We start from the raw sequence: 24368 nt of genomic DNA on the forward strand, positions 1-24368 counted from the left end.
GGCGCGCCCATTCTCTCTCTCTCCCTCTATGTGTCTTTCTCTCTGTGTCTGTCACTCTCAAATAAATAAATAAAAAATTTAAAAAAAAAGGAGAGTGTTTGCCTTAGAGGTGACATACTGTGTCCCCATGGACTTAATCCATGTGACTGAGCTCCTGTCTGTAGGTAGCAAGACCTATGATCTAGAAGGATCTCCTTCCTTCATGGTTTACCATTCTGAAATGAAAGTACACCTTCCAAGTAATGTATATATTTTAGGTGATGAATGACCAGCTCTTCCCGACTCTGTCTTATGTTAAATTAATGCAGCTTCTCATCAAATGATGTTAATAAAATCAAGCAGTAAAGAAGTTCATAGGCTGTGGCTTAGGGACCGTGCTAAAGATTGATGTGCGTAATTGGACCCAGTCCTTCCAATGACCCTACCAAATAAGTCCTCTCATTATCCCCTTTTAACCGTTAGGGAAAGTGGGTTTCCAGCTGGGAAGTTATTTGATCAAACCTGAATGGCATGTAAGTGGTAAAGGTAGGCTTCAAGCCCAAGAGTCTCTGAATCCAGACCTGTGTTTTCACCTAGTATATTATATAGTTCCCTTATTAGTTCCCAGAGATGTGTTTTGCAGCGATGACCCATTCTACTGTAGGTTTTATGAGCAATAACCCAGAAGAGGAATGTGAAACCACATTGCCTTTCCCTCCCAAAGGCACCAATTCCAGGATGCCTGGAAGTGCGCAATCTATGAACTGACCACAAGATGACGCTTTTGCTCTTTTCCCTTAATGCGAGCTCTGGGACCAGACTTCCTGTCCTTGGTCTATTAACCCGCCAACCGAAGTGTGTTCAGTGGAGAAACTTGCTGGTTTTCTGACTTAAGGCTTTGATGCCTGTAGGAAAAGAAACAGGCCACAGTAGGTGTGAGTTCATGAGAGGAGGGGCCAGAGCGGCAGTTTGGGGGTTGGATGTCTAGACAGTAAGTTGAGACAAAGGATGCTTGGTTATTTCTCTTCTCTGTGGTTCAATTCCTCAGGATAGAAGTTTTACGAGTTTCCTCAAGAATCAATGCTATAAGGAAGCGTGAGTTAGGAATTTGTCACTTCATGACTACTCATGAAATCTTGGGCCTTCTGAACCATCTCTTTCCTGTGCTGAGTAGGCCAGCTGTGGAGAGAAGTGGGGGCACATGAGAGACAACATCTGTGGGATGTTCTCAGGGCTAGAAGGGATGTGAGACCACCCTCCAGGGTCACCACTTTTTCCAGGACTTGAGCAGATGAATGGGGCAGAGTCTTAAATGCTGCATGTCCTGAGAGCTATGGACATAGAACCTTCCAGGCATGTGCTAATGGAGCAAATCATAATGCTCCACAGGATCGAGTCCCATAAGTTTCCACATAGTAGCCTGGAGTGACCCATTTCTTTATTCCCTCCTGTATTCACTGTAAAGCACCTAATCTATGCCAGGAACTTAGCAGTGGCTGGAAATTCAGAGACAAGACCTATTCACTACTGTCAACGATCTCACAGTCTAGCTGGGGAGACAGATGTATCTAGAAAAGTGCTATTCAGTATAGCAATGCTGAGGTGTGATGAAATAGGCAAGCTCAAACAGGCTTGGTAGGTAGAAACCGTGGCATGGCCATTTGGTACCTGTATGTCCTTATTCAAATTATTAAATCTCCCTTATACTCTGTTTTCTTTTCTTTTTAAAAGAACATTTTATTTATTTATTTATTTATTTGAAAGTGGGGACAGAGAATGGGCATCAGGGACTCTTTCTACTACAAATTCCTGATGCATGTGCCACTTTGTGCATAAGGCTTTATGTGGGTACTGGCGAATTGAACTACAGGCCAGTAGGCTTGGGCAAGCAAGTGCCTTTAACCACGGAACCATCTACCCAGCCCTTAGTTTTCTTGTTTATAAAACAAAGATGGGGCTGGGGAGATGGCTCAGTGGATAAAGTCCAGCCCTGAGTACCCGGGTGTGGATCCCCCAGACCATGTAAAAGCCAGAAGCTGTGGCAGGCTTTTGTAATTCTGGTGCAAAGGAAAGAAGGTGGAGACAGAAAAAATTCTTGGCAGTTTGCAAATAGAGTGGTCAACAGCAAGATACCCTGCCTCAAAATGAGGTAGAAAGAAAGGACTGATCCAAAAGTTGTCCTCTGACTTCCACAAATTCACCATGGCATGTGCTTGCACACACACACACACACACACACACACACACACGCACACACACACGCACACACACTAACAAAGTAAAATAATAAGACAAGGGTTTAGTGTATTAGATTGTTTTGCTATAACAGAGAGCCTGATGTTGGATAATGAATAAAGAAAAGAGGTTTATTGTAGTCACAGTTCTAAAGGGTCAAGATTAACTGCCTGGTTGAGGACTTTGTGGTGAGCTGGTGTGCAGAAGAGATCATATGGTGAGACAGGAAGGAGGTGAGAGGTGTGACGACCCAACTCCAGTCAATACTCCCTACCAATGAGCGTAAATCTATCCCTTGAGACAAGCATTTGTCCTTCTGAGGGCAGTCCCCGATGATCTCACCAGGAAGCACCCATTCCCATCCTGCTCTGAGGAGGCATTGTAACGCCCCGGGGCTCTCCAGCTCTGGAGGGAACTGCTTTGTGCATCGAGTGGCTCCAGTACTGGGAATACTGGAGGCTTCTGGGTGCAGCAGGATGCAGGGCTGGACACAGCCTGAAGCCTCAGGAATAGGGCACCAGCCGACCTAAGCAAAGAGAAGAAAATAGAGATCTTGAAGGGCTTGGATGCCACTTCAGGGCTGCCCTGCCCAGGTGGCTCTTTGAAGCCAGTGGGGCTTCCCTAATGAGCCTCTTGGGGTGTGCTCGTTCCCTCAATGCTGCAGACTTCACTAACACCATCAGCAACAAGTGAAGGTGAGGGAGGGAGTGCCCCCTCAGGTTTTCCATGGAGCCCCAAAGTTCCCGAGGGTGCTTGGGCCCTCCGCATTCCCCTGAGCCAGACTAGGATGTCAAAGGTGCATATCCCATTACCGCTGCTCCTGACGTAGCTAATTCCTCACTTTAAGCTCATGCCAGCAAATCAAGGAGGAAAGGTTTCCCTCTGTCCTCCCCCTGCGCGTGCAGCTGTATGGCTGACTTTTGTTCTTTTGAAAGCTGAACCTGATACTTTAATTGTCCTGTGGATAGACAGGGAGAGAGGGGCCATGTTTTTAATTTGGTCCTTCAATCAGCACATGTGTCTCCAAAGGGCCACGTGCTTTCCAGTGAACAACACATTGACCTCAGATCCAATCTTTGTCTAGCAGGAGATGCAGGCCAGGATGGAACAAGGAAAACCAAGGAGATTAGGTGCTCTGCAGGGGGAGGAGGGGTGGGGAAGCCGTCAGGAGAAACTGTTACTTCCCAACATAGATTTACCTGGGAGGAGATTGTCCTTGGGGAGGAGGTGACTGATTAATCTCTCCCCCCCTTCTTGGTTTTTCCAGGCAGGATCTTGCTCTAGCCCATGCTGACCTGGAATTCAGTATGTAGTCTCAGGGTGGCCTCGAACTCACGGCGATCCTCCTCCCTCGGCCTCTGGAGTGCTGGAGCTAAAGGCGTGCACCACCATGCCCCGCTTATTCTTTAGTTATCTTACAGCCCATGGCCTCTGTGCTCTCCTGTCAGGTTCGTGAGAGTGTGATCATATTATTTGCCAGCCATCCTGGGAATTTGGAGAGAAGGAAGGTAATGGTGAATTTTGTTTGTTTATTTTTATTTATTTGAGAGTGACAGACAGAGAGAGAAAGGCAGATAGATAGAGACAGAGAATGGGTAAACCAGGGCCTCCAGCCACTGCAAATGAACTCCAGATGCGTGCGCCCCCTTGTGCATCTGGCTTACGTGGGTCCTGGGGAATCGAGTCTCGAACCAGGGTCCTTAGGCTTCACAGGCAAGCGCTTAACCGCTAAGCCATCTCTCCAGCCTGGTAAATGGTTAATTTTCATCATCAACTTGACTGGCTTTTAGAATCACCTCTCTCTCTCTCTCTCTCTTTCTGTGTGTGTGTGTGTATGTGAAGGGGTTGGGGAGGGACATTTCCATAAAAGTTTAAGTGAGCAGGAAGACCCAGCCTGTCAATGGCACCATCGCATGGGCTGGAGTCCTAGGCTGCCTAAAAAGGAGAAAACAAACTGAGCACTAACGTTCACAGCTTTCCTCCTGTCTTTGAGCACATTGTGTGCAGCTGCCTCACATTCTGCCTGCCATGCTGCTCCATTGCAATGGATTCCAGCCCTCAAACTTTACACCAAGGTAATCCAAGATAATAATAACAATTTTTTTACATGTTAGAGCTGGAGATATGGCTCAACAGTTAAGGAAATTGCCTGCAAAGCCTAATGACCCAGATTTGATTCCCCATTATCCATGGAAAGCCAGATGCACAAGGTGACACATATATCTAGATTGTTCATTTGCAGAGGATGAAGGCCCTGGCATGCCCATTCTCTCTGTGTATGTCTCTCTCTGCTTGTAAATAAAATTATTAATGATAAAAAAACTTCAAACTCTATCCCAAGTTTCATGAACATCTTTCTTTCTTTTTATAAAGATTTTATTTTTATTTATTTATGAGAGAGAGAGAGAGAAAGAGAATGGATGCACCAGGGCCTCCAGTCACTGCAAATGAACTCCAGATGCATGGTCCCCTTATGCATCTGGCTAACGTGGGTCCTGGGGAATCGAGCCTCAAACTGGGGTCCTTAGGCTTCACAGGCAAGTGGTTAACCATTAAGCCATCCCTCCAGCCCTCAGACACTTTTTTTTAAAGTATCTGTTTGTTGGCTTACCAACACGTAGGTTTCTATATAGCTTATTCACATATCTGTAGGGGTTTTTTTTTTTTGTTTGTTTGTTTGTCATTGTTTTTCAAGGTAAGGTCTCACTCTAGCCCAGGCTGACCTGGAATTCACTATGTAGTCCAAGGTGGCCTTGAACTCATGGCGATCCTCCTACCTCTGCCTCCTGAGTACTGGGATTAAAGGCGTGTGCCACCAGGCACGGCTACATATCTGTAGTTTTGATTCATCCTCACCCTATCCCCTTCTCTCACTCCTCCTCACATCTCTATCCCTGCTTATGCTTTTCCCTCCCAGTATTACCCCTCTACTTTGATATACCAAGAATTCTACTATGTCCCCTACACTCGCCCCCATGGCCCCTTCCTAGCCGCTTGGCCTCCACAGACATTCTGACTTATAGCCACTAGTCTAGAAATTTGAAGCTAGGCTGTGATGTGAGGGGACCTGGGGCATTTGCGTTTCCGAGCCTGGGTTACTTCACTCAATATGATCTTTTCCAGTTCCATCTGTTTTCCTGAAAATTTCATTTTATTTATGAATAAATAAAGGTGAATAAAGCCAACATATTCACATGTTGACAATCCACATATGAGTTGGTGGACAGCTGGGCTGATTTCATTTCCTAGCTATTGTGAATAGAGCAGCAATAAACATGGACTAGCAAGCGTCTCTGATGTGCAGAGCCTTTAATACAGGTTCAGGGGCTGGAGAGATGGCTTAGTGGCTAAGCACTTGCCTGTGAAGCCTAAGGACCCGGGTTCGAGGCCCGATTCCCCAGGACCCACGTTAGCCAGATGCACAAGGGGGCGCACGTGTCTGGAGCTCGTTTGCAGTGGCTGGAGGCCCTGGCGTGCCCATTCTTTCTCTCTCTGCCTCTTTCTCTCCCTGTCTGTCAATGTCAAAATAAATAAATAAAAATTAAAAAAAAATTAAAGAAAAATACAGGTTCAGGAGCGAATGCTCAGTGCTCAGCAGGGCCATGAAGTAGCTCTATTTTTGGCTCATTGAGCAACCTCCATACTGATTTCTTTAAAGGCTACACTAGTTTGCACTCCCACCAATAGCTAATAAGGGCTCAACTTTCCACACACCCTCACCAGCATTTGTTGCCACTTGTTTTCTTGATAGTAGCCGTTCTGATTGGAGTGAAATGGAATCCTAGAGTGGTTTTTAAAAATAGCTTTATTTGGGCTGGAGAGATGGTGTAGCGGTTAAGCGCTTGCCTGTGAAGCCTAAGGACCCCGGTTCGAGGCTCGGTTCCCCAGGTCCCACGTTAGCCAGATGCACAAGGGGGCGCACGCGTCTGGAGTTCGTTTGCAGAGGCTGGAAGCCCTGGCGCGCCCATTCTCTCTTTATCTATCTTTCTCTCTGTGTCTGTCGCTCTCAAATAAATAAATAAAAAATGAACAAAAAATATTAAAAAAATAGTTTTATTTATTTGAGAGAGAGAGAGAGAGATTGAGAGAGAGAGATGGAATCCTAAAGAGAGAGATTGAGAGAGAGAGATGGAATCCTAAAGTGGTTTTTAAAAATAGTTTTATTTATTTGAGAGAGAGAGAGATTTAGAGAGAGAGATGGAATCCTAAAGTGGTTTTTAAAACTAGTTTTATTTATTTGAGAGAGAGAGGGAGATTGAGAGAGAGAAAGAGAGAATGGGTGCACAATGATCCCCTTTCATAACAAACAAACTCCAGATGCATGCACCTGGGTAATGTGGGATCAAACCTGGGTTTTATTGGATTTGAAGTCTTTAAAATTTTATTTATGTACTTGCACACACGTCTCTGTGGGTGTGTGGGTGTGTGGGGGATGTGTGTGTGTGCACAAGGGACTCTTGCTTCTGCCAACAAATGGTAGATGCTTGTGTCACTTTTTGTGTCAGGCTTACGTGAGTGACTTGGGACTTGAACCAGGACCAGCAGCAGTCAAGCACCTTTTTAAAAAAATTGTTTATTTAAAAAGTATTTTAAAAGTGATTGTTTCGGCCGGGCGTGGTGGCGCACGCCTTTAATCCCAGCACTCGGGAGGCAGAGGTAGGAGGATCGCCGAGAGTTCGAGGCCACCCTGAGACTACAGAGTTAATTCCAGGTCAGCCTGGACCAGAGTGAGACCCTACCTCGAAAAACCAAAAAAAAAAAAAGTGATTGTTTTGAACAAGAAATTTCATATTTAGGAATTGTACAACTGTGAAAAACCCAATAAAAATTTAGTGTATCACCAATTTTTGAATGTTTTTTATTATTATTATTAACAACATGTTTCGTATGGATACATCATGTGTTGGTATCCTCTTTTCCCTCATTCCTGCCCCCATTCCACTGGGAACGCACCTCAGTGGGACTGCATGTATTCCTCGTGAGGTTGTGGTTTATGCACTGTGGGACCAGTAATCAGTTATGTTTTGGGGGAGAGAATACCTCTGGGCATGATGTCTCAACCTGTGTCTCTTATAATTTTTCTGCCCCCTCTTCTGCAAAATTCCCTGAGTTGTGGTGGGTGAGTTTTAAGTCTACTTCAGTCATGAGGTCTTAGGGGCCTCTGAATCTCTGCTTGGGTAGGTGTTGAGTATCCTTAGGGTCTGTCTCCTTCACCCTGGTGCTGATTATCATGAACAGCATGGAAGCAGCAATCTTCTTCAATGGAGAGTGAAGTCAGCATAATTTAAATGGGATAAGCATTCTTAATCTAGGGAGCATTTGATGTATGTAACCCCTCTTTTAGCCAGAGACTAGTGAGAGCTTGACAATGGAGAACATAATCTTTGTCTCTATAGGATTCTGATCTGGCTCCCGATTCCAGATATGGGTTCCTTTACACTGAGCCAATCTCTTATCCAATCAAAAAAGCTGTTGGTTACCCACTGAGGCTGTGTGCCACTATTGCACTGGTGTGTACATTGTGTCAGGGTGTTTCCAAGCACCTTAAAAATTTTTTTTAAAGAAATATCTTATTTATTTATGAGAGAGAAAGAGGGGAGGAGAGAGAGAGATAGACAGAATGGGTGCACCAGGGCCTCCAGCCACTGAAAACAAACTCCAGATGCATGTGCCACCCTGTGCATCTGGCTTACATGGGTATTAGGAGATGAAACCTCGGTCCTTAGGCTTTGTAGGCAAATGCCTTAACTACTGAGCCATCTCTCCAGCCCTGCCACCAAGCCCCCTTAGCCACTGAACCATCTTCCCATCTTGGTCTTCTTGTTTATTTATTTATTTGAGAGTGACAGACAAAGAGAGAAAGAGGGAGAGAGAGGGGGGGGGTGGGAGGGAGAGAATGGGCGCTCCAGGGCCTCCAGCCACTGCAAATGAACTCCAGCCACGTACACCCCCTTGTGCACCTGGCTAACGTGGGTCCTGGGGAATCGAGCCTCCAACCAGGGTCCTTAGGCTTCACAGGCAAGCACTTAACTGCTAAGCCATCTCTTCAGCCCTCTTCTTGTTTTTATTAAACATTACTTCCCCCCAAAGTTGCAGTGTGATTATCTACCAAGGAATTGAGGGAAGTGCCTGCTCCCATCATTCTCTGGGTTTGTCATACTTGTGTGACTAAACTAGAGATAACGCTTACTCATAGCCTGTCTTTACAGGCCACTGTTGTCAGGGAAATGGCCTTTGTGATGTAGGCATGATGAGTGTGCTAAGGCAGCCTCTAAAGGGATAAAGGAGGAGAGGCCTTTGTCTCACCTCCCCATTAGCTCTGGAGTACCTCTGAACATTAGCATCTTATCAGGCCCAACTCCACTTGGCCCAAAATATTAACTCTGCCTTCTTTCTGAACTAGAACTCATATTTTAAATCTGTCTCTGAATCAATTTTTATTTTTTTACAAATTTTTATTTATTTATTTGAGAATGACAGACAGAGAGAGAAAGAGGCAGAGAGAGACAGAAAATGGGCATGCTGGGGCTTCCAGCCACTGCAAATGAACTCCAGACGTGTGCGCCCCCTTGTGCATGTGGCTAATGTGGGTTCTGGGGAATTGAGCCTCGAACCTGTGTCCTTAGGCTTCACAGGCAAACGCTTAACTGCTAAGCCATTTCTCCAGCCCCTGAATCAATTTTTGAAAGCAAGCATCTTGATAGTTTCAGCTTGCTGCTGCCTAAAATGTTGAATTGAATTTGATGTCATCTAGTCATTTTCTTTTCTTTTTTCCTTTCTTTCTTTCTTTCTTTCTCTCTCTCTCTCTCTTTTTTTTTGTTTTGAGGCAAGCCCAAAAGACTGGATTTTTTTTTAATGTGAGAGAGCCAGAGAGAGTGTGCACACGTGCGTGCGCATGTGCGAGAAAGAGAGAGAGAGAGAGAGAAAGAGAGAGAGAAAGATAGAGAGAATTCGTGTATCAGGACCGCCAGCCTCTGCAATCGAACTCCAGACGCATGCGCCCCCTTGTGTGCATGTGCGACCTTGCATGCTTGCATCACTTTGTGAGTCTAGATTACATGGCGCCCGGAGAGTTGAACATGGGTCCTTAGGCTTTGAAGGCAAGGGCCTTAACCACTAAGCCATCTCCCCAGCAGCCCCTCTTTTTTGAGGTAGGATCTCACTGTAGCCCAGGTTGACTGTGAACTCACTCTGTAGTCCCAGGCTGGCCTGGAATTCACAATGATCCTCCTCCCTCTGCCTCCCGAGTGCTGGGATTAAAGGCGTGCACCACCACGCCCAGTGCATCTAGTCATTTTGCTGGGCGATTTCTCTGGTTCTGGGAAGAAAGGCCCTGGCCACTCCTGCTCACCCAGACTTGGGCCGAGCAGTTCTAGGCTCACTTTGCTCAGTGGCAGGAGAAAGCTGCAGGAGCATGCGGCTGGGTTCCAAAGCAGAATCAACCAGAACCCAGCTCTACCTGCCGGCCTGTGTTAACTAGTTGATCTCCATTTAATAACCAGAGGAGGTCAGGACTAACCCTAGCTAGCCGAGCTTGTGCTCAGCGAGGAATGTTCTAGAGGTCAGGGTGGCAGGGAACATTCGGGACACCATGTGTCCTTCAGAGCAGAACACCCTGCTTGGAGGCTGGCTGTGTGAAGATGGGTGATGAGCGTGCTTCGGGGACTCTCAGTTCTCTCATCTGTGAAACGGAGCTGCCACAGAACCCTTGCTGCTGTTGATACGAAGAGTCTTTACGAAGGTAGGTCAATGCGAAGCCCTCTGCCCAGGGTCTGTCTCACACGGAGCCAGGATGACACCGGTCACTGCGCTCAGCCTTCTCCAGTAGCTTCAGGGATGTTGGAGGCCCAAGGCTCTTTCCTGCTGCCTAGTGGTGAGGCTTGGAACCCTGGTCTGTGCAAGAAGCTGGAAGATGTTACTTGGAAAATGAAATTGTTTGTGGGGTTTTATTATTTTCCTCGTGCACTCCAAGAATATCCACTTAGTGGAGGAAGATAAACACACACCTCTACGGGCTCTAGAAACAGTAATCTTATCTCCTTCGCGCGAGTGGAAGAGAGCAGGCCAGGCTGCCGCGGGCTTCTTTGCTGAGAAGGTTTGGGGAGGCCCTTGCTCGCTGGCAGGACTGGAGGTGGCGAGCTGGGAGAGGCGGGCCGCGGGAGGAGACAGGCTGCTCTCTCTTGGGCACGGCACATGTCATGCTTCTTCTCAATTCCCCCAGGGTTCTTCACTTTTCTGGCCTGGTACTGTCATCCTTCTGTGGCCTCTGTCATCGCATCTCATGGGCACGCGCCACATCCAAGCAGGGATGGAAGCAGCAGTGTTGTTTGTTGCTTGATTAACAGTTTGCCATGGGCGATGTGTAAGGATCGACAAAGACCTTGATCAGGAGTCCCCCTTTGAGCCTGGGAAACGCGCTCCCTTGTGCCTATAGAGCCACGTGTCCCTGTGATATGGTATGTAAGCCAGTGAGACCCAGGCATTGTCTGCCTCATAGGTGTTGAGGGGCCATCGTCAGCCCTCAGCCCAGCGGGCCATTCAGAAGGTTGGAAAGGGACATCGTGGCTGGGCGGATGAGCGACTGGATTCTGTCCCTGAGAAGTGATCCCACTTGGCCAACCTCCTGTTCCCCACGGAGGTCCGCTCAGCACATAGCGCGGCTCACTGAACAGGAAGCAGGTCCCCAGGCAGCTCCTGAAGGCCGTCATGATAATTAAGTAACTTACCAGTTGTGGTTGAATACAATAATCTTTTATCTATGGCTTCATTTTCCATGGTTTTAGGTATCCAAGGTTCTTTTTTGGACAGCCCAAGTCCAAAAATATGAAGTGGAAAATTCTAGAAATAAACAGCCCTAAATTGCAGGCTGTTTTGAGTAGCATGGTGAAATCTTGCAGCGTCCTGCTCTGACCACCAAGGCCATGGGTCATCCTTTTGTCCAGTGCGTCCACGCTATATCCATCTCCCCACCATTCATTGCTGGCCATCTTGGCTATCAGACTGGCCATCATGATGTTACAATGCTCATGTTCAAGTTACCCTTGTTTTACTTGGTAATGACATCACAGTGTAAGAACAGCATGATGGCAGTTGGCATTTTATTTAAAAAAATATTTATTTATTTATTGAGGAGCGAGAAAGAGACAGAATGAGAAAAACAGACAGAGACACTGTGTGTATGGGCATGCCAGGGCCTCCTGCCACTGCAAACAAACTACAGACACATGTGCCACTTTGCACATCTGGCTTTATGTGGGTATTGGGGAATAGAATAAGAGCCTTCAGGCTCTGTGGGCAAGTGTCTTTAACTAGTGAGTCATCTCTTCAGCCCCCTAAAATACTTTCTTTATGTGAAAAGGTGATTTCTTCTTTGAAGTGCTGGCAATCAAACCCAGGGCGGCACATACGATGGGCACCACACATGACGGACATCACACACGGTGGACATCACATATGACGGAAAGCCCACATGACGGACAGTACACATGGTGGACAGCACACGTGATGGTCAGCATACATGATGGACAGCACACATAATGATCTGCCACGGTTGCTAATTTCTATAGTGGGTTTTATTTGGTCTTTTATTTTATCCAATGTGTAAATTAAACTTTATAAGGTATATCTGTATAGAAGAAAACCACATAGTCACATAGTCTATGTAGGGGTTGGTTATCTGTGTGTTCAGGCATCTGTGAAGGGTCTTAGCATCTATCTTCTATGGATATGGAGAGACCAGTTCTATCTCATATGTGCCGTCAAAGGTGTTGGGAGTTTATTTTTTATTTTTATTTTTTACCAAGAAGCTTCAAAGACAGTCTTCGCTGCTAAGAGCTCCTCTCATTAGATATTTAAAACTGTTACATTGTAGTACAAGTCATGCAGTAATTCAAGGCCAAATGAATTATGCAGACGGGTAGTCAAGTTGATACATGAGACAGGCTGGCCTCGTGGGTTGCGGCATGTGAGGCGCGCAGGGCTCGTCTGGGAAGGACCCCATCCATGCCTGGTCAATGCTCTGCAGTTACCATTTTGAAATGTGCAGTTTTTCTGTTTTATTCCTCATCATTTTTAATGGACACAGAGTAGTTGTACATATTCATGTTGGCACAGCGTGATATTTCAGTCCGTGTGCATAAACTATAATGATCAGATCAGGGCAATTAGCATACCCATTGTCTCTTTGGATTGGAAGCATCCAAAACGTTTCTACTGGAAACACATAATAAATTATTATTACCTATAGGTTTATGTTTGTGAACTCTAGTCGGTTCTAACCTGAGGTCAATATAACCAGGAGAAGCTCTGTCACTGAGCCAGGGTGAGACAGGGTGTGATTTGTGTGGTGGGAATAGCCAGGTGAAGGTAAGGCTAGAACCAAAAACAGCAAGCCTCCTGCAGGCCAGACTGTCTGCCTGCAAAGAAGGGGTCTTTGCATTGGGAGGTGGTAGAAGAGTTCTTTCAATAGACTACCCTGGGCCCGACCCATAAGGCTCTGTTGGTGCTACACTGGGCCGAAGTGGGATGTGAGGATCATGGGAAAAGGGGCCTGGTTTATGTCCCTGTGCCATCGGATGGGGTCTCCCCTCTCTGTGCTATCGTTTAGTCTCTGACTTTCTGGTCATTCTACTTATTTTCTTTGCAATAAATGGAGTGGTCGGACTAGCCCTGGTGAATTCATGGTCTTAGGCTCAGCGTGACCACTCCTTACACTCTGGAAGGAAGGTTGCCAGCCTCGCCACTGGAGAGTGTGTCTTTGGGCAAGTTTATTTTTCTTTTATTTTACAAAAAGGTGGCGGTGGGAAGGCTGGAGAGATGGCTTAGTGGTTAAGCGCTTGCCTGTGAAGCCTAAGGGCCCCGGTTCGAGGCTCGATTCTCCAGGACCCACGTTAGCCAGATGCACAAGGGGATGCACGCGTCTGGAGTTTGTTTGCCGTGGCTGGAGGCCCTGGTGCACCCATTCTCTCTCCCTCTCTGTATCTGCCTCTTTCCCTCTGTCTGTTGCTCTCAAATAAATTAAAAGAAAGTGGGGAGAGAGAGAATGAATGAATGAGTTAATGAACGAATGGTTGCGCCAGGGCCTCCCGCCACTGCACTTGAACTTGATGCATGCACCACCTTGTGCGCGCATGTGTGGCTTTTCGTGCTTGCGTCACCTTATGCATCTGGCTTTTGTGGGACCTGGAGAGTGGAATATGGGTCCTTAGGCTTTGCAGGCAAGTGCCATAGCCACTAAGCAATCTCTCCAGCCCTTGGGCAAGTTTCTTAGTCCCTCTGGCCCTCAGTTTCCTCAGCAATCCACGAGCAGTGACTTGGAGCTGCGAGATGGAAACAAGACAGTGACAGAGCGAGCTTCCAGCACCCTGATGGTGCATGCCAGAAGAGAGGACTTGCTGGGTGTCCTGCTAGGTGTGAGCAGTTGGAACCGAGGACTGGCGGTATGGCCCTGTAAGTGTGAGCAGAGCCTATGTCAGGAAACCATAAGCAGAGGGAAGATGTGTGGCCCCTGGCTCTGCGGCTAAAAACATGTCCCCTTGAGCAGTTGTGGTGGGCGGGGAAGAGGGGCCTGACTGAGGTGGGCTACAGTGAGGCCCAGGGCTGGGCAGCCTGTGCAGTAGTCTGGTTTGGGGAATATTAGAAGAGCACAGTTTGCCACGTCACCAGGCCTGGCGCTCTTCTCAGTGTGTTGCATGCATTACCTCCGTGCCCGGGGCTGCCATTCAGTGTTTCCTGTTGTCATGCCATCTCCCAGACGTGGGACTTCGGCATCTCCTCGCCGTGGCCCCTAGACAGCCTGGCTCCTGTCCAACCACAGCCACAGGTGGATAACTCCCCAAGTCACACTGGAGTCTCGCGGGGCCTGGGCCTCAGGACATCTTGGCAGACCCCATCTTTGTGACCGCACCCCCCCCCCCGGTCACTTATGCCCATACCTTCCTGTTCCCATCAACCTGCTGTATGTGTGGGGAGTGTGAACCCCTACATCTGGCTTCCGGATGGGTCAATAACCCAACCCATTCCTCTGCGTTTGACAGGTCTTCGGGAAACACCAGTTTGCTTTCCCAGTACATATGTGCCTGTTTATTCAGGACGTAGCAAACATTTTATTGTCACTGTAGCTTAATTAAATAGGGGAAAAAAATGGTCAAGAGTCTAGAACTTTGGTACATTTCAAATATATTTTATTACCTTTTTAAATCTTAGAAAGAATATGAAACCTGCATGCAACGCTAATGGTTTTGGACATTTACACAGCATATAACACAGCAGTCCAGTGTGGCCTCTACTGAGGGGCAGTGTGTGGCGGGGTGCTCAGAAGAGGCTATGTACACGGAACAGGGTGCATAGTTACCCAAGCTCCCCAAGAGGGTCTCAGTTTGCCTATGTACCGTGGGGAGAGTCACAAACACTTCATGCTCTGTGGAGATGAGGAAAAGGTATACACCTTGAAGGTTTCCCCTTGTGAATATAATGGGTACCTCTGGTGTGTGTTGTGCATGAATTTTCATTTGAAGTTTTCTCCTGAGGCTTTTGGTAAGTGTTGGGGAACTTCCCATTCTTCCAAAATATCACCAAAATACCAAAGCAGCCAATCGTTCGTAAACCCTCAATTTGAAGGAAAGACCCAATTCCTGTATGGATCCCTTGCCTGCCACCACAGGTCTTGGAAATTAAAGAGCCGGGGGGGGGGGGTGCTCGGTGGAGTTGGGGGTGTGCATGAGGCATGTCGCCCTGGCCACCAGACTGAACTCCTGCAAGTACAGATGTGGAAGGACTTGCTCCCGCTTGCTTGGTAACTGAGGCCACTGCAGAGTCACAGCAGCCATAAACCCAGGAGAGCCCGTGGCAGCTGTGCGGAGGCGCCAGGCCCTCTGAGCGGAAGCATTCCAAGTCTGGAATGGAACAGGGCTGCAATGAAATGTCTCAACCAAGCTCACTGTTCCTCCCAGGCGCTTAGAAAGCTCAGATGTGTAGTGACATATGGACAAGTAAAAAAAAAAATCAACAACAAAAAAAAAACCCCTTATTTTAAAAAGAAAAGGCATGAGTTTCCCCCTTTTAGTCAAAAAGCTGCTCGTGCTGGAGCCGGGAGTGCAGGAGAGCTGCGTCTCACATCTGGAAGCCTTTCACCACACACAGCTATAAAACGTAAAAAAACTGACCCTGGGTAAAAGTGCTTCGTAACCATATAGAATTTGTGCCTTAGGCCTGTGAGAAAGAAAGGGGTTTTTATTGTAATCTGCAAAGTCCTTTGCTGAAGTCTCCCCAGGGCTCTGGCGTCTGTCCTCTCCGAGGTCTTTCACCCTATTCTTCGTAGACCCTGGGGAGAAATGGCACAGGTGTAAGAGGCCCCCGAGCTGGTGCGGAGCTCACAGAGCGGCCAGGGGCCAGGATGGGCGGGGAGGCTCTGATCCAAACGGCCACAAACGCTCACACAAAGCGGGATGTGGTTCGCACCGCTAACCCCGGCGCTGTGGAGGCTGAGGCAGGGGGATGGATGTGAGTTTGAGGCTAGCGCAGACTAGTTCTAGGCCTGTGAGGCGTTGTCTCAATAAACAGGAAGCTCACACAAGTCGGGCTTTGCCCTTTCCCATCCGCAGCCCCGTTGCATCCCCTGAGCCATACGGAGCACAGCCTTCCTGAGTGTCCCAAGTCTTGAACGGGGTGGCTGATGACCTTAGCGAGCGAAGGGGCCTTTCCAGCTGCCCTCCTGCCCCCCTGCTCATGGGAAGGAGCCCCTCCTCTTAGAGAAATTCCCTTGACTGGGGTTTGCGCCTCAGAAAAACACCACTTCTAGAAGCCACCCGGTGAGGAGGAGGCTAGAAGGACTGGGGCTAAGATGAGAGGGACTGAGCCATGTTCACCTCTCCTTGCCTCTATAGCCTTCTCATTCCTTTTATATATATATATATTGGCATCGTAACCCTTTACCTCCCAAAGGCTCTCTTTAGATACGTTAACTTTTCCCAGCACTGGCCTGTGGCTGCTCTGGCCTGCACTTCACATGCAGACAACCCCTGGCTCCTGAGTTTTGAATGAGAGCCCTTACTTAGGCACTGTAATAAAATGCCTGATGTAGCCGCTTCCTGTGGTGGTCAGAAACTGGTCTTCGAGGTGCCCCAAATTCCCTTGTTGGCCCCATGGGTCTGATCCTTCCATACGTCCTTCTTCCTCCATCCCATGTGCCCCCACCTCTCTCTTTCAACAATTCCCTCCTTTCCCAATCGGCATTTGTTGTAAGTCATTTCCAACTCCATTATGAGGCAGGGGTAGGAAGGGAATGGCCACGACCCTGTCCCAGGCTTCCTCAGTGCCCAAAGAAGGAGATGAACTCAACCGGGTGTGGCGACACGTGCGGGTATTGCCAGCACTAGGGCGGTGGACGCAGAGGATGAGGGGCGCGATGGCAGCGGGGCCACGTGAGATTCTATCTCGAAAAAAATAAAAGTAAAAATAACTCCTCCCATCCAAAAGGCTGAACCCTTAATGCGGTGAACTGATGGAGCCCTGCTAAGGGAAAGTCTCTAGCTGCCTCTATCCGTGCAATTTGCCCAAGTAGAAAAAAGCAGGGTTTCAGGAGGCCCACAGGTACCTCCTCCTCTTCAAAGCCACAGCCCAGGTAAATGGGAGGAAAGTTTGAGTATTTCCCAGGAGTCTGTGCAACATCTACATCTACATACACATACACATACACATCTACATCTACATCTACATACACATACACATACACATATACATACATACATACATATATATATATGTATATTTTTTAGACGGGTAAGACCCTGATTTTGTCACATGAGCTGTCTGCCTTGACCAGAAAGAAGGCTTCATTCCCATCAGATACGTGGAGAGAAATTGCCCGCCTCATCACTTTCTATTTCAAGCCACTGAAGATGAGGCCTCTAGGGAGGGAGCAAGAAAAAGCTCAGGGCAGGAACTGGGCCTGGATGCCAGGTGTAGGAGAGCTGGGGTCACAGGGCTGAGTTTGGGGAGCAGGACCAGGGCACGCGATAGGAAAGGCAGCACAGAGCTCCACTGTGGCCACACCCTCCCCCAGCCCCTGGGGGTGCTGGCTCCCTGGCCTGGCTTTTCCATATTCTCTTAAGGAAGCCACGCCCTGTGCTACCTGCCCTTGGTTTTCCCCTTCTGCAGGACAAGGAGCTGACCCAGGCTCCTGGGAGGTCACGTGCGCGCGCCTGCGCACCATGTTCCGCAGGGGCAGGTGCAAGCAGACCTGGCAGGTATGAGGAGCAGCCTGCCCTAGGACAGGCTTGTCTTCATGTGGCTCCTAGGAGCAGAGAAGTGGCCCCCCACTTCCAAGACCAGACCTAGGACTCCCAGGGATCAGAGCTGAGCAGGCATCTTTTGACTATGGGGAAAGAGCCCACTGAACACGGGGCCACGACATGGGCCCTCTCACCAGGGCTGCCCCCTTTGAGTGAAGTGGCTCTGACTTTAAAGGGCCAAACCCAGGGTCATTTCTGGCACCCTCATTGGAAGGAATCGACGAGATGTCTGGGCAGTATGAGAGATAGGGGCACCCTCGAGGGGAGACTATATTGTTGGCAGGGGACCCTTCTTGCCATCTTGTGATGTACTTGAAGTTTTAGGGTGACTGAACAGTCACTTAAGGGGGCATAGTTCCCTCCACAAGGTCCATCTGCATAGCCATGCTGGATGCTTTTGCCCAGCCATTTTCAATCGAAGTAACACATGGAAACAGTAATTAAGGCTACAATGTGAAAGTCACAATGAGGCAGACGTTAGGGTAAACCTGCTGTGTTTAAAGGTGTCCGAGAGGAGCAAAACCCTGCTTTGTTAAGGGGTGCGTTCCTCATCTGAGGAGGTATGGAAGGGGTATCTGATTGCCTTCTTGTTGTGGCTATTATGTGGGCGTCATACGTTAAAGGGGGCTAGATGACCTGGTGTGGGGTTCCTTCCTACCCAGAAAGCTTCAGCCAGCTGCTCTGGGCAGGCGGGAAGGAGGGAGGGAGGAGTTAGCCTTACCTCCGCTTCTCATTCCAGGCGTTGTACCACTTGATGAAACGCTTGGTGCTCTGTAACTTGGGATGCAGGCAGTGCTCCTGGCCCCGGTACCTGGACACGCTCTTGGTGGTGACGCTGAAATGGAGCAGAAGGATGAGGTGCAGGGCGGGAGGTATGTTAATAGTGGATGGGGGGTGGCGCTGGCCTTGTGGGTCAGAGCACTGAATGGCTTGGTATCTCTTTCTCCTTCCCTCCAGGCAGATCATTCTCTGGCCAGCTATTTGGAAGGCCCTGCAGCTCCTTAATCTCTTATTCCATGATAGGATCTAGCCTGTATGGAGTGACTGTGATCGGCATCACTTTCCCCCTTGGAGTCCCTTTTCCCATGGCATCCCAGTGGAGTGCTATCCCCAGGATTCTGGCCTCTCTTGGGAGTAAAGATTGAGACTCTTTGGATGGTCTAGAGGTAGAATGAACCACTGCCGGTCAAGTGCATTGCCCAGGCCCACCTGTGGGTTTGAGCAGCCTGCTGGGACATGCTCTGCAGATGCCGTTGTCTCTGATCCTCAACCCCAGCTCCCCAGCCCACTGTGGATTGTCCCAGGAATGGGCACTTGCTGGCCCTGGAGCAAACCCTTGCTAGCTGGAAGCCCACTTAGATGCTTCAATGTGAGGTTGAGGTTGCTTATTTTCAGCTAGAAAAATATCATGTCCTTCTTCAAGCCTCCAGCAGCCATAGTTACAATACATCCTGAAGACCTGGCTATGTGGCGGAGAAGCAGGACTCCATGGTCTGGGCTTGGACCCCTTATTACCTCTCTGTAAAATGGGTACAATACCAGGCCCTCCTTCACTAGTAATTGGAGGAGGTGGGTTAAAAGAAAATCTGGGGCTGGAGAAATGGTTCAGCAGTTAAAGTGTTTGCCTGCAAAACCTAATGACCTGGGTTTGATTCCCCAGTACCAAGGTAAAGCTGGATGCACAATGAGGATCATGTGTCTGGAGTTCATTTGCAGTGGCTAGAGGTCCTGGCACACACAGTCCCCCCCCTACTGCAAATAAATAAATATATTTTAAAAACTGTCAGGCATGGTGACAGATGCCTTTAATCCCAACTTGGGAGACAGAGGTAGGAGGATCACAGTGAGTTCAAAACCACCCTGAAACTACTTAGTGAATTCCAGGTCAGCCTGGACTAGAGTGAAACCCTACCTCGAACCCCCCCCCCCCCATACAAAAAGGGTTGGAGAGATGGTTTATTGGTTAAGACACTTGCCTGGGAAGCCTAAGGACCTAGGTTTGATTCCCCAGTACTGACACAAGCCATGCACAAGGTGCAGCAGGCATCTGGATTTTATTTGCAGTGGCTGGAGACTCTGGTGCACCAATATTCGCTCTCTCTGTCTCTCTCTCCTTCCATATACGAAGAGAGAAGATACAAATACACACACACTTTCTTTCTCTCTCTAATACGTGAATTAAAAATATATTAAAAATATAAAATCTGCCTGGTGTGGTGGTGCATACTTTTAATCCCAGGACTTGGGAGGCAGAGGTAGTAGGATTGCCATGAGTTCGAGGACACCCTGAGACTACACAGTGAATTCCAGGTCAGCCTGGGCTAGAGTGAGACCCCACCCCAAAAAACAAAAAAAAAAAAAATTAAAATAAAAAAATAAAATCTGGGGCTGGAGAGATGGCTTAGTGGTTAAGCGCTTGCCTGTGAAGGCTAAGGACTCCTGTTCGAGGCTTGATTTCCCAGGACCCACGTTAGCCAGATGCACAAGGGGGCACACGTGTCTGGAGTTCGTTTGCAGTGGCTGGAAGCCTTGGCGCGTCCATTCTCTCTCTATCTGCCTCTTTCTGCCACTCTCAAATAAATAAATAAAAATGAACCAAAAATATTGAAAAAAGTAAAATCTGTGGAAAGTATCTAGCCCCTGGTAGATGCCCAGCTGCCTGCCCATCACTGTGCCGCTCCCTTGCAACCAGGGTGGCCAGAGTGATGGCAAGAGTTAGAGAAAGTGTCTGGGCAGGGGAGGAAGGGCAGGGCTCAAGAATGAGAGGCCACCTAGGAAACTTGGAACGTGCAAGGTGAGAGGTGAGGATGGGGCTTGCCGTCACTGGAGGGTGTTTGGAGGTGAGAAGGGAAAGCAAGGGAGGTCAGGTAGCGTCCCACAGGGTCAGGGATTAAGGTCCAAATTCTGCAAGGGGCAGGGTTGCCACCTGGTGTGTGGGGAGAGAAAATGGAATCTCTCCAGCAGAATGCACCTGGGCACTCCTTCCTTACTCTGTGCTCTGGGTTTCTGGGTCACCCCCATGCAAGGGCGGGGATGGACATTTCAACAACACCACATCACCTGAACAGTGTGTCTATAGAGCCCTTCAGGGATGGGTGGCATCTTCCAGGCCTTGAGCATGGGGCCAGGCTGGAGTGGAATCTAGCCATTTCTGTTCCCTAGCCGCTATCACCCTGCGGAAAAGAGCACCCGCATTTCTTCTCTGCCCATACTACTTTTGCACTGAGTGAAAGGACATGGGGAGCCCAGGTGAGAAACTCTGGGGTGGGTCAGTGCGCGGGCCGGGCACGCCGGCTCCTGAAGGGCAGGGAAGTGCTTGGTTCTAACACCAGCGTTCTCAGAGCTGCACCAATATGCCAGGTTATGCAAATGAGTGGTAGAGTAGTAGACAAGGGGTTTTAAGACCCCAAGAACCATCAGAAGAAATCCTGGGTGTGTACCCCGCTCTCCCTTCAGCACTTCTGGGGACATAGGGGGTTTCGGTGAGGACTTGGTGGGCACATGATACAAATTGCCCTTCGAGAGCTGGACTTTCCCCATATCCTTTAGATTGCGAGGACTTGTACTTACAAAGCAACTGTTCTGCACCCCCCCACTCTCCAGCAGAGATTTTTGGGTGACTCAGGGTGAACTGGAGAGCTTGCTTTTGTGGCTAAAAACCTGCTTTGGCAGAAAGAGCTGGCCTGTTGTCTGATAGAGCAAGTCTTAGCATCTCTTAGGGAGGGGAGAGGAGCTTTCAGGTTGTCAAGGATGGGGTGGGAGTTTTGGGGTGTTGGGAGGGAGGTTTAAGAAAGGGTGGCAGGTGTGTTGATCTCACGAGCCCCCCCCCCCCTGCGCCTGCAAGTTTTCACAAGGCTATGTGAAGTTTTCTCCCGTGAAATTTCGCCCAGAAAAGAGCAAGCCTGACTGGTGAGGATACCATTTTTTGTTCTCTGCAAGGTCCGGGAAACCTCTTGCCATGTTCCCTGACATTTCAAAACTCCGAAGGGGATTGTGACTCCAGTCGGTGGTCCCAGCTCAGCTCGTGGGACCCCCTGACCTCTTTCTACCTACACGAATTTTCAGGCAGGTTTTCTGGATTTGGGCTGGAGGGGAAGGGTGAGGATGAAGTGGTTAATTGAGGTGTCCCCGAAGGAAAGGGCTGGGGTCGGCTCGGGTCTTGCAGCTCTCTGAGTTCCCCTACCTCCAGCCTGACTGTGCAGCCCTTGTGGGGTGCCTGGTGGGGGTGTGCCCTGCCTTCACAGATGCTGAGCATGAAGGCCTTCTGGGCCAGCAAGGCCAACTGGAGGAAGGCACTTGCCCAGAATGAGAATAAAGTGTGTCCTGTTTCTGGGGGAGGGGAAGAGGGGCCAATGGTCCATGGCAAATATTTGGGAGAATCCTGTGCCAAGGGCTGTCTTCCTGGCCAAGAGTGTATTGATGGGGAAAGAGCCCTGCTGGCTTCAAGCGGTTAATGGGAAGGCAGAGGAGCGAGGAAACTCAGTGTTCCCTCTGCCCCAGTTTTTAAGCCTGCCGACGACATCTCCAACCAAGCAAAGGCTCCGATGGTGGCAATGTTCGCTAACCCCCCCCCCCCCCCACAGCACTTTCCACCGGACCGCCCAGACCCACAAGGAGTCCGCTGCTGGGGGCAGAGCCAGGAGAATTCTCACAATGAACTCCCTGGAAGCCCTAAACTGCCCTCCATGTGGCCGGGCCAGTCCCAACCGGAAAGGGCTCTTTCAAAAGAAAGTTGGGACTTTTAAAGATAAGATTGGTGCAGTTCGGTCACTTCAGCGAGGGGAGGGCAGCGCACCCCTGTCCCAACAGGTTGGGTGTGTGTCCCTGGCGACACCCATGTAGGTAGGTATTCGAAGTGGGCCCACCAGAGCCACGATTGTTCGAGACCCCTGCAGCCAGCCACGGAGCGCTCTCAGGCTAGGGTTTGAATCTTAGAATCCTAGCAAGGGGTGGCGGGGGGGGGGGGGGGCTTCTCAGATACGGTTTCCGGAGCTCAAGCTAGAGAAGCCCCCCTTTTCCATACCTGACAGACCAGTGTCTCAGGACTCACTGCGAAATTTCCAAAAGGGACCTCCACCAAGGTGGAGAGGCTTGTTAAGCCCCAGGATGGGCCCTGGCACGGGGCGCGCTCAGGGCCGGGGGTGGGCTAGAACTCACATGACCATCTTCTCCTCGCAGTGCGGGTATTTTGGCTTCATTTCCAGCTTCTTCACGTCGCTGTAGCGGATCTTGGGCCCCTTCCTGGAGCATTTGCATTTGGACCCTGCGGGGGGAGCGAGCGGGCGGGAAGCTCCGTTGCACCAGGGGGAAAAAAATCTCTAGCTCCGCGATCTCCCATCCCTCGGTGCCCACCCGGGTTCCAGGATGCCTCAGTGGGGTTCGGGCTCCCCGGGATGGACGGGACAGCTGCGGACCGACCTCTCCCGGCACTCACCGTCCACGCGCGCGGCGCACAGCGCCAGCAGCAGCAGCAGGAGCAGCGCGGCCGCCAGGAGCCTCATGCTGGGCGAAGGGGCGCGGCGGGAGCGGGGACGCGGCGAGGGCGCCGGCCGGTGCGTGCGGCGGGGCGGCCCGGAGACGCCGCCCGGCTCGGCTCGGCTCGGCGCGGCGCGGCTGTCGGGGCTCCGGGCACGTCTCCCGGCTCCGTGCGCTCCCGTCGTCGGAGGGTGGCCCGAGCCGTCTGGCACTGCGCTCGGCGCTGTGCGTGCGCTCCTCGGCAAACGCCCCGCAGCCTCCCTCCGCCCGCCCCGGCCTCTTTTAAATTCGCTCCTGCCCTCGCAGCGAGCGAGCGAGCTCATTAATATGCAGAATCTCCCGGTGACTCACAGAGATTTCTCAATGTGGTGGTGGTGGTGGGGGGGAGGAGACCTTCCCAGCCCGCCCGCCGCCCGCCCCGGGACCCGATCGCGATCTCCACCGCGGCCGGCGGGCGGCGAACCCTCGGAGCCCGGCGCGCGCGCGCGCACTCACACCTCCTTACACGCCCCTGTCGTCCGCACTTGGCGCGCTGGCACACGCACACCGCGGTGGGCACACACTTCCAGGGCCGCTGCTCTCTGCCTTGGGGAGGCCCGAGGCTACTAAAGGACGTTACTTTTCTAACTCCAGCGAATCCCTCTCGAGCCACACAGGTGCCCTGTACTGAGCCACTGGGAGACTCAGGCCGGTGCCAAGTACCAATACCAGCAGGCCTGACCCCTGGGCTGGAGGTAGACCCGTAGGGCCAGCAACTCTGATGGCCAGGTCTGGTCACTGAACTGATATAGAGAGGGGGACAGAGGGAGAAAGAGAAGAGAAGGAGGAGAAGAAGAAAGGGAGCGGTGGGGGAGGGAAGGAGAAGTGGTTTGGGGGCACTCTTAGAGGGGGCCTGACGGCTGTGAGCAGCTGTGGATAACCAAAGGGACTCTGTCTGCATCATCATGCGATTCTCCGAAGCCAGGCAGAGTCCAGTAGGCAGCCATGACAGTGGTAACTGGGTGTAGGCTCTCGCATCTTGGGGACAGTTTATCAGGTAGTGGTGTGGGTCCAGCCAGAGTGGCAGAAACTCTGCCCTGTGCCCCTGTTCACCAGCTCAAATGTTTCCACCGCTCAATGCCCTCTTTTCATCCGCGGTAAGCTGTAGGGTATTACAGCGCCCATCAGGAGCCAGGCGGGGAGGAGGGGAAGGGGAGCTGGGGGAGGGCGCTGTGAGAAGTACCTAAGATCATGCAAAGTGGCTAGCTGGTACATACTGCTTAAAAAATGTTATTTCTTGGCATCATTAATGTATATATTTTACGTATTATTTTGAGTGGTACAATTCCCCTTCCAGATGGGTATTGCGTTTTAATTTCCTTATTAGACAGGTGCAGACGCAGACTTAGA

General features: G+C 50.0%; 1 protein-coding gene across 1 annotated transcript; it reads right to left on the reverse strand.

The window, feature by feature from the left end:
- Positions 1-14379: 14379 nt before the first annotated feature.
- Positions 14380-23031, reverse strand: Cxcl14 (C-X-C motif chemokine ligand 14). The gene is made up of 4 exons (XM_045151446.1): positions 22939-23031; positions 22662-22767; positions 18226-18339; positions 14380-15535 (listed from the first exon to the last, which is right to left on the reverse strand). Exons 1-4 carry the CDS (start codon positions 23003-23005, stop codon positions 15520-15522), a joined length of 303 nt encoding a protein of 100 aa, XP_045007381.1. The 5' UTR covers positions 23006-23031; the 3' UTR covers positions 14380-15519.
- Between the last annotated feature and the right edge of the window lie 1337 nt (positions 23032-24368).

The sequence above is a fragment of the Jaculus jaculus genome, chromosome 6 (genome assembly GCF_020740685.1).
Source record: "Jaculus jaculus isolate mJacJac1 chromosome 6, mJacJac1.mat.Y.cur, whole genome shotgun sequence".
NCBI lineage: Eukaryota > Metazoa > Chordata > Mammalia > Rodentia > Dipodidae > Jaculus > Jaculus jaculus.

Coding starts and splice junctions, on each gene's coding strand:
- Cxcl14 (XM_045151446.1), bottom strand. CDS start 23,005: ATGAGGCTCCTGGCGGCCGCGCTGCTCCTGCTGCTGCTGCTGGCGCTG. Junction 22,768..22,938: donor GTGCGCCGCGCGCGTGGACG/GTGAGTGCCGGG, acceptor CTCCCCCCGCAG/GGTCCAAATGCAAATGCTCC. Junction 18,340..22,661: donor TGCGAGGAGAAGATGGTCAT/GTGAGTTCTAGC, acceptor GCTCCATTTCAG/CGTCACCACCAAGAGCGTGT.